This window comes from Oncorhynchus nerka, linkage group LG10 (genome assembly GCF_034236695.1).
Source record: "Oncorhynchus nerka isolate Pitt River linkage group LG10, Oner_Uvic_2.0, whole genome shotgun sequence".
Lineage (NCBI taxonomy): Eukaryota > Metazoa > Chordata > Actinopteri > Salmoniformes > Salmonidae > Oncorhynchus > Oncorhynchus nerka.
This window is the reverse complement of record NC_088405.1, coordinates 62275319-62285658: the sequence shown is the minus strand read 5'-3', so window position 1 is coordinate 62285658 and position 10340 is coordinate 62275319. Positions and strand designations below refer to the sequence as shown.

At 44.7% G+C, this 10340-nt stretch overlaps 1 protein-coding gene and 1 non-coding gene across 2 annotated transcripts; one reads left to right on the top strand and one right to left on the bottom strand.

Moving 5' to 3' along the window:
* Positions 1–993: 993 nt before the first annotated feature.
* Positions 994–1068, top strand: trnat-agu (transfer RNA threonine (anticodon AGU)). The gene has a single exon. It is a non-coding gene; the product is annotated as a tRNA-Thr (tRNA).
* LOC115135771 (signal-induced proliferation-associated 1-like protein 3) lies at positions 1057–7208 on the bottom strand. The gene is made up of 6 exons (XM_065023655.1): positions 6418–7208; positions 6018–6174; positions 3973–4201; positions 3696–3822; positions 1743–1818; positions 1057–1627 (listed from the first exon to the last, which is right to left on the bottom strand). Exons 1-6 carry the CDS (start codon positions 7101–7103, stop codon positions 1469–1471), a joined length of 1434 nt encoding a protein of 477 aa, XP_064879727.1. The 5' UTR covers positions 7104–7208; the 3' UTR covers positions 1057–1468.
* Between the last annotated feature and the right edge of the window lie 3132 nt (positions 7209–10340).

Sequence of the window (10340 nt, the reverse complement as noted above, 5' to 3'; positions counted from 1 at the left end):
GCTAGACAGAGATATGGGTAAAATGAATGAGACTGATTTGATTAAAAATAGACAGATTTTCATACCCGCGATAGAAATGACATCTATCTCCAACGCGTGGGGTTTGTGATTTAGCTGGTCTAGTAAACAGGAGATCCTGAGTTCAAATCGCAGCTGTTCCTTTTCGTGCATTTCTTTTTACCCATTGGTGGAGAAGGTCAGAGGGGAGGGATCTCTGATTTTCTCATCCAATGAGTTTTGAGAAGTAGGCGAGGGGAGAGGACGTGAGGAATATACGATTGAGATATTCCAATGTCATCGAAAAAGGGCACTTTTTGAAAGTGTTAAAACGTACCAACTGTGTAAAGTTGAACTGGCAAACAACTCAAGCATTTAGCGAGCTTGTACACGTCACTTTCCCAGCATAAATATCCCCTATAAGTAAACTCCTGTAGCTCGCTGTGATCTTATAGTGGTCAGTACTCTGCATTGTGGCCTCGGAAATCCTGGTTCGAATCCCGGTCACGGCATTGCTATACAGAATGTCATGGCAATAAGGCCCTTACTTTGAATGAATTTAAACTTACTGTGTAAACTAAGAAACTCTGCCATTTGATAAAGTCCCCCAGCTCATGGTAGCTTAATGACTTACACAAACTGATTAATCTGCTATTTCAAAGGTTCTTATGATTTTTAAAATCAAGACCCAAATGGGAAATGTACTGTCCTCGAACAACCCAAATGAAGAAGAAATAGGGTATGATTCTAAATGTTTACTCATAACTCGCGACACACCTCTCACATGCTCAGGGCCCACTTTTGTTCCCAAACCATAGTTTAAGAAACCCTTTTGTTAGTCAATTTAAGGTGTCCGTATCGATTACAATATTAGGAAATTACATCTGTTATTTTGACATGTAATTTTGCAGACAGAGTTATGGGTTAAATTAAAATTACTGGGTTGATTCAAAATAGTTGTGTGTTTTCATACCCACAATAGAAATTACAGCTATGGGTGCTGTGGCTTAGTTGGTTTAAAGTACCTGTCTAGTAAACAAGAGATCCTGAGTTCAAATCTCAGCAGTGCCTTCTTAAATATTTTATTGTACCCATTGGTGGAGAAGGTCAGAGGGGATGGACCTCCGGTTTTCTCATCCAATGGGCTTTGACAAGCAGGAGAGGCGAGAGGACATGAGAATTACACAACTGAAATATTCCAATGTCATGGAGTTAAAACGTACCAACTGTGTAAAGCTGAACTGGCTAACAACTCAAGCATTTAGCCAGCTCGTACATGTCACTGTCCCAGCATAAGTAACCTCCACAAGCAAACTCTGGTAACTCGCCGTGATCTGTCCTCTTTCTCTGATCACATTTTGAAGACAATTTACATTTGTAAACTCTGTTTCAAGGTACTATCTTTGTTGAAACCATTTTTTCCCTCTACTCCTCTTTTCAAATCATCTCTCTCTCCTCTTAGTGTCGCTGGTCATTCTCTCTCTCTTGGCATCATTCCTGGGGCCATGTTGAACAACAGGCTGAGTTTACGGAGCTGTTCGTTGGATGAAAGAGACTCCTCCCACAGGCGCTGGTTGGTCTCTCTCAGAATTGTCACTTCCTCCATCAGGGCTACTTTATCCTCCCTTTCCTGACCGTCACAGAGAGAGAGGTCATGGGGTTATTTAAAAAGAGATGGTGAAGTGGTCGAAATTGATTTAATGATGAGAGATGGGGGTTGTGTATCTGAGGCGGAAGTGTCGCACCTTCTCCAGGTTGCTCTCCAAGTGTCTCAGCAGCGCCTCCAGGTGGTGAAGTCTTGACAGATCACTGGGCACTTCACTGTAGAGAAGCAAAACATCTTGTTAATAAATAATAACTTCAACACAAACTTCATGAGGGAAAAAACTAATGTGCTGAAGCTGAATTAAAATGCATAACTCTATAAATGGCACACTCCAAACTTATCCATGTCTGTTTGAGAATTAATATCTTACAGGACTTAGGGTCATTAAGTCGGAGTACAGCCATTATGGGTGTGTGTCCAGTAAAGGGAATGGGACCATAGAGAGAGAGAGAGAGAGAGAGAGAGAGAGTGTGTGTTCCTGGTGGACCTGCTGGAGCTCTATGGCATTGATGCCATGCTGGTCATCGATAACCCCTGCTGCCCCTGAGCCCTGTGTGGCCTGTGCTCCTCTCTCCTTGTCCCCTGAAGACACTGCCTCCTACTCTTCGTCCCCTGGCCTCCTGCCCAGTCAAATGCCTGCAGATTTCTCTTTGTCTCTCGCCATGCTCCGGGATACAGCCATCTTTGGCCAGTGTTAACTTAGAGACAGCTCACCTGGCCAATTGGGCCACGATAATAGACACTGCCTGGACTCTGCAGTTCTCTCGCTAAAGTCCGTTTCACATTCAACAACCACTCGTCTTGTTTGTCTTTTCGCTTGGCATCTGTTCTCTTCTCACTTGGATTTCTGCTTTGATCACCAGCCCTAGTCACTGGAAGTGGAAGTTCCACGGAACCTTTGATCAATGTGCCTCGTTGTACTGCTCGCAATACTATGGAGCACTGCTGACTTTGACCAACAGCGCCATGTATCTACAGTAGCATCCTGTTTGGGGATGGATAATCGATTGTTCCTCTCACTTGGAACCTTAACTCCAAATTCAGCCATGGCACCAAGCCCTTTTTTCTTACGTCTTTACAGAGGGATTCTACCTAACCATGTATAGTGTAATACTAAATATTCATGTGATTGTCAGGGCTTTTATTTTATGGATCTAAATCCTTCTGCTGAATAACTTTACCATGATGTTGTTTCCCAAACTTCTACATCAGGTTTGCTAGAGCTGAGAGTGAAGTGTTTTCACTCGGATTTCCTCTTAAAAAGCCAATTGTGCTGAAGTTGATCAAACTTTTATTTTTCAGAATGAAAAAGGGGAGCAATGTGAATATTTGTGTGTTTGATAAAAGTCAATAATCAAGAAAGATTCACACATCAAGACTAATTCCATGAATCTGCTTCACATAAACAAGAAGACCTCTTTTGGTTCAAATAGGAATACAGTGTTTTTCATTATGTCAGCTAATCATACACATTAAAAGGGAAAGATGAGTCATGCCAGATGTATTTATTTGATATAATGCCCTCATCCAAGGAGGTATTTATTATGGAGCTGAGGTTGAATATTTGTTAAATACTGTAACATTTCATTAGACTGCACATGTTTGTCTGACTTGGTCCAATGCTGACACCCATACAGGCAGACTCCAGTCACTTATGTTTTTCTTGTTCCCTGGTCACATTGCACATGTGTATGGTGACTTTTGGATAATGTTTTGTGTAGTGTTTTATCAAATTTAGACGTTTTAAAATTGTGAACCTGAAACTTAAATGAATGCGTTTCTATGACACTAACTTATCATGAATGCTGCACCACACCACAACCTCTGTATGACCACATGATTATGGGTCAACTTGTTTGTGTTCTGATTTAATGGCCCAATGTTGTCAGCAGAGACACTATTACTAAAAGTGCAGTCAGTGATGTAACAGTCTGTCTGCCTCGGAGCCAGCAGGAAGCTTTGTGTGTTGTGTACTTCAAACTGTACTGCCCATTTATCAATGAGATTTGTTGCAGATTAAATTAGATCCAATTTGTAAGTCGCTCTGGATAAGAGCGTCTGCTAAATGACTTAAATGTAAATGTAAATGTACCTTCTTAATGTGGGCTGGGCATTGTAGCCCTGAGGAGGGTAGTGATTAGGTGGGCAAGCAGCAGGTCCACCCTCTGATCCATGCTTCTTGGACTTGCTGGGAGGAATGGGCTCCACTGTCCTCTTTGCTACAAGCATAAAAAATTAACGCAACATTCACTGATATCACAAAAAAATCATTGCATATTATAATTTGGTCTAAAATGCCTTGCTCCTCACAAACATTCATAGGCAAACTCAGGCACATAGACATGCTTCTTGCACACACAGTCTCCTACCTTCATAGGCCTTGGCAGCATTGACAAGTTTGCTCCACTCCATGCCCCAGGCAGGGGCCTGTAGGGGGATGTGCCCAGGGTCCCAGCCCTCTGTCAGAGACAGCTCAGAGGCAGACAGATCCTCAAGCCCCTCCAGCTCTGGGCAGTCAGAGACTGGGGAACATGCCAGACTGGAATCCAGGGGACCACTGCCGAGGCTGATCTCTGTAGAGAGGCTATGACGGCAGGACTAGGGGACAGAGCTGTGGTCAGTTAAATGAGTACATGGACATACTCTGTAACTTTAAGGTTAGTACTCATTGAATATGAGTATGTTAGAATATTCAGCATCTGTGTGTTACAGGTCTGACAATGAGCCTCTATTTTCTTGTGCACCATACCTTGCTTTGAGAGAAAAAAAACTACTAATTGAATGATTGATCCTGTAATTTCATTGGCTGACTGAGGGCACAGACTCAGGTCTTCACCTCCAAAAAGCAAGAGCCACTAAAAGTTTAGTACCATCATCAGCACAGCTCATAAATGAAAATAGATTTTTGTGACTTACATTTATCTTGTGTATATATATAATTATACACATTCATGGTGCGTTCGGTAAGTATTCAGACACCTTGACTTTTTCCACATTTTGTTACGTTACAGCCTTATTCTAAAATTGATTAAATAAAAATGTTCCTCATCAATCTACACACAATATCCATATAATGTGAAAACAGGTTTTTATACATTTTTTCAAATTTTTTCAAATAAAAAGAAGAAATACCTTATTTACATAAGTATTCAGACCCTTTGCTATGTAACTCGAATTTGAGCTCAGGTGCATCCTGTTTCTATTGATCATCCTTGAGATGTTTCTATAACTTGATTGAAGTCCACCTGTGCTAAATTCAATTGATTTCACATGATTTGGAAAGGCACACACCAGTCTATATAAGGTTCCACAGTTGACAGTGCATGTCAGAGCAAAAACCAAGCCATGAGGTCGAAGGCATTGTCCGTAGAGCTCAGAGACAGGATTGTGCCAAGCTTGTAGCATCATACCCAAGAAGACTTGCGGCAGTAATCACTGCCAAAGGTGCTTCAACAAAGTACTGAGTAAAGTGCCTGAATACTTACGCAAATGTGATATTTAAGTATTTTATTTTTTATGAATTGGCAAACATTTCTAAACCTGTTTTTGCTTTGTCATTAGGGGATATTATGTGTAGATTTATGTGGGGGGGGGGGGGGGCGACTATTGAAATCAATTTTAGAATAAGGCTGTAACGTAACAAAATGTGGAAAAAGTCTAGGGGTCCCATAACTTTCCGAAGGCGTGTGTTTGTATATACTTTGTAAGCATTAGTATGTGAATGTTGCTGTTAATATGTTTACTATACAGTATATCTTTATCTTATCCAACTTGCCACAACTGAACTTCCTTCTGGGAAAATAAAGTAATTATATTCTATTTCTTTAAATACGGTCTCTTTTTTTGTTTGAGGTGCATCCGCCTGGGAAGGTGCAGGTAAGAGTGTGACTTGTCATGTGGCTGGTTGTTAGTTTTTACTGTCTGACTACGTTGAGAGAATATATTTGATTATTCTTGATTTGATTATGAATGAATGTTTAGGTAGTTCTTCCCTCGACCCTGCACTGGCCCAGAACCTGTTTTTGTTTGTATATTTCATTGTGTGCTTCTTGTCCTTTAACTAAGTTTTAAAGAGAAGTCTGTGGTTTTGACTAATGGTGGGGGAGAAAATAAAACCTGTTGACATCTTTATCGGAGGCAGAGCTCCCAATGCTCTTGTTTAACTAAACCTGTGGTGTAGAATTGGCTACATTTATGTTTCTATCGCCTCACTTGTGCATCTATGATGTTTCTAAATGGCAGCGTTTACACAGGCAGCCCAATTCCACTCTTTTTCACTAATTGACCATCAGGTCAGCTCTGAAAAATATCTGCTGTGAAAAGATCTGACATGATTGGTCAAAAGACCAATTAGTGGAAGAAATATCAGAATTGGGCAGCCTGTGTAAACGCAGCTGATGTGTGCCTAACTCACTGCATCCCTCCCTGAGTCCTCTGTGTCCAGTATGATGAGCCTCAGTTCCTCCTCTAGGTTAGTTGTCTTGTGGGTCTGTCGTGGAGAGGGCGGGCCGCGCAGAGAGGCCAGGACACGCGGCTGACCCAACACGTTCTGGGACGTCATGTCCACCTGTCTGATTACAGAGTGGTACAGTTACTCAGTAATCAATCTCAACACACTGCAACTCCTGTCTGGATCAACTCAATAGAAATACTCCTGTCAACTCAGATCTCAAAATATCTAAATATTACAGAACTAAAATGATTCTAAATCAATGAATTACACATTAATGAAGTATTTGGTACAGGCACTATACAACAACTGCATTAATATAAAATAACTCTCTCTTCATGCTCAAACTCACACAAACACTCACCTCTTGATTCGGTTACTGTGAGGGCTGTTAGTCTTGACGGTGTTGTCTGTATTGGTGTTGTCCTTGTGCTGCCAGGTTGTGAGTCTCCTATATATTGGAGTGGGACTGAAGCTTGGCTGGTGCTGCTGCTTAATGACCTGCTGATGGTTTGGTCTGGGTTGCTGGCTCTGGTGCTGCTGCTTAATGACCTGCTGCTGGTTTGGTCTGGGTTGCTGGCTCTGGTGCTGCTGCTTAATGACCTGCTGATGGTTTGGTCTGGGTTGCTGGCTCTGGTGCTGCTGCTTAATGACCTGCTGATGGTTTGGTCTGGGTTGCTGGCTCTGGTGCTGCTGCTTAATGACCTGCTGATGGTTTGGTCTGGGTTGCTGGCTCTGGTGCTGCTGCTTAATGACCTGCTGCTGGTTTGGTCTGGGTTGCTGGCTCTGGTGCTGGACAGGTTGGTTGGAATCCGAGGGGCTGGATGTAATAGTGGCTCTAAGCATGCAAGGTTTGTCCACTGTGGTAGCGTTATATCCCTGAGGGCTGCTGTAGACACTGTAGGCAAAACAAACACACACATACCATATCCACGGGTACAGCACAGACACACAGAGCAGAACATACAAAAACACACCACAAACACAGCAGACAGACACACACCAAATAAATGCACACACAGTGGTGACGTGCAAACTCACACACAGCATGCATAGACATTTTCTAATCAAATTTCAACACCATTGAGACTTACCCAAGCATTAATCCAATAATGTATTGCTGCCACGATGCCCCACCCAGTGTGTTTTTATAAGTTATGTAGGGACCTCTGGGGGGCCCTGGGACAGGCATAATGGGACTTGGCCTCCTGAAGTTGTTGAGTGTCATTTTGGGAGTACAGATTAGATGTGTCAAAGTCTCTGCCACTGAAGAGGATGTCCAGCCCAATCCCCTGGTGAACCCCCCTCTCACCAAACCAGCCCTTGTGGGTAGGGCTATAGGAGGCCATCATGGAGAGAGAGTCACTGCTGGGTGGGGGTAGTACAGCACCTCCAACTGAGAAAGAGTGAGTGTTTGACAGAGGTAATGGTTGGTACGTTCCACAGCACCTATGGGGGAATGTACGACCAGACTGGTTTGAAAGTGTAAAACAGTGTGAGGGAAAGAGAAATACATAAGCAAAAGCCAACGGTAAAATGTAAAACATGCATGTACAATATAGCCTCTAACAGTGTGTGTGTGTGTGTGTGTGTGTGTATGTGTGGCAGTACGAAGCAGCCTTGTTCAGCCCTAACCTTGTACAGTCTTTAGGAGTCTCATATAGCCGTCTCATTTGCTATATGAGAGGAGGGGCTGTCCAGAGCCACCCTAGAAAAGGCACGGCTATATGCTCTGGGCCTGAGGAATAAAGGGCTGATTGTTCATGTGAGTGTAGTCAGTGCTCCCTTTGTTCACACCAAGCTGCATTGTACTGCACTTGGATTCACAGCTCTGGATTGCACTGAATAGCACAGATTGAACAAATCAATGTTTAAGGAATTTGTTCATACATTGTCACCAATTGCTTTCTTTCTGCTTAACCTTGTATTTTGCATTAATATCAATCCATTATTTTCCAGTCCATTTTAACATCCCAACCACAAAGCATGTATCAACCAAATCAGTGACCATTCTTCTGGTCATTTTTAGTGAACAGGTTGTAAAACGTTATTGTTGCAAAGTGTATTGACTCACCCCCACAGGTTAGTGCCCACAGGCCTCAAAGCAGCACATAACAAATAGCAGGTGGTCAAGACTACCAGCAAAATTCCCCAAAGCATCCCTCAATCATGACCACTCGCAAAACAGTAGGATAGCTTTTGTCAAGTACATAGACTATGTAATCAGTCCATTTTGTCAAGTACATAGACTATGTAATCAGTCCCTTTTGTCAAGTACATAGACTATGTAATCAGTCCCTTTTGTCAAGTACATAGACTATGTAATCAGTCACCACTGATGATCTGCGGTTGAATACAAGGCAACAAAATACAACAGACAATTTGTCAGCCCTCACCTGCACATGCTAAAACACATTCTAAAGAAATCTGGGTATAACTTGTAGAGGAAAAACAGAATACTTACCTCTCCCAAGTGTCAATGAGCCAGTTCACATATCCTCAATGGGCTCACAGTGCTCTTTGTCTTTTCGTGTGTGTGTGTGTGTGTGTGTGTGTGTGTGTGTGTGTGTGTGTGTGTGTGTGTGTGTACGTGACACAATTTTCTATACATTTTCTATTAAGTTCTCTTTTACTCAAGTATGGCATTTGGGTACTTTTTCCACCACTCACTTTATGCTCAGGCATAAAGTGAGTCACCTGCTGAGACTATGGGTAGGGCCAGCTGACGCACTACTTGAGCATCCCTATGGAGAGGAAGTACCGGGTAGAGCACCTGGTGTTTGTGCCGACCCAGCGTATTCTGGTGGGGGCCTGCAGTGATCTGTCTCTGTGCGTCTTCACTGACACCCCCCAGGAGATGACCGTGTTTCACAGAACCACCTGCCCTGCTTCTGGAGTTGGCATGCACTTCTGCCCCGAGACCAACTAGCCGCTGACCAGAAGCATGGGCCTCATTGCCTTCTGGGGCTTCTGGATGTCCCCTCAGACGCCCCTGGGGCTGGTGAGAGTGCGGGACTGAAACGGCTGCTCCCTGCACATGGATACCCTGGTGGGGCCCTAGTGACATAGCGCCAGACCTCCATCTACGACCTGTGCAACCACCACGTCAAGAGCTTTGAGTTCACGGGCCAGCGTGAGCTGCTACAGTTCCACGGCTGCAGCCGGGCTATGCTGCACTGTATCAACAGACTGGCTGCAGCCGGGCTATGCTGCACTGTATCAACAGACTGGCTGCAGCCGGGCTATGCTGCACTGTATCAACAGACTGGCTGCAGCCGGGCTATGCTGCACTGTATCAACAGACTGGCTGCAGCCGGGCTATGCTGCACTGTATCAACAGACTGGCTGCAGCCGGGCTATGCTGCACTGTATCAACAGACTGGCTGCAGCCAGCTATGCTGCACTGTATCAACAGACTGGCTGCAGCACTGCACTGTATCAACAGACTGGCTGCAGCCGGGCTGCACTGTATCAACAGACTGGCTCAACAGCTGCACTGGCAACAGACTGGCTGCCGGGCTATGCTGCACTGTATCAACAGACTGGCTGCAGCCAGCTGCGGTATCAACAGACTGGCTGCTGCTGCACTGTATCAACAGACTGGCTGCAGCCGGGCTATGCTGCACTGTATCAACAGACTGGCTGCAGCCAGCTATGCTGCACTGTATCAACAGACTGGCTGCAGCCGGGCTATGCTGCACTGTATCAACAGACTGGCTGCAGCCGGGCTATGCTGCACTGTATCAACAGACTGGCTGCAGCCGGGCTATGCTGCACTGTATCAACAGACTGGCTGCAGCCGGGCTATGCTGCACTGTATCAACAGACTGGCTGCAGCCGGCTGCACTGTATCAACAGACTGGCTGCACTGTATCAACAGACTGGCTGCAGCCGGGCTATGCTGCACTGTATCAACAGACTGGCTGCAGCCGGGCTATGCTGCACTGTATCAACAGACTGGCTGCAACGCTACTGCTACACAGGTAATGCCACAGGCTACGTGTAGACATGGAGCTGGGACATAGGCAGCCTGCCAAATAAGTTTGACGCCCAGCCAATGAGCTCCGAGCTGCTGAGCCGACATGCTTGCTGACGTCTTCAGTGTGCGGCTGGGTGAAGGAGTGGAACTGAGGGGGAAAGCTGTTGATCAAGGTCTGGCCCTGGGAGGAACGTGGAGATCTGGGACTGCTGTGACAACATGCTGAGGAAAATTAGGCTGTGCTTGGCCAAGTGTTTTGCTAAAGCGTGGGGCGACATCCTGTCCGGCTTCAGCGGCAGCAATGCCCT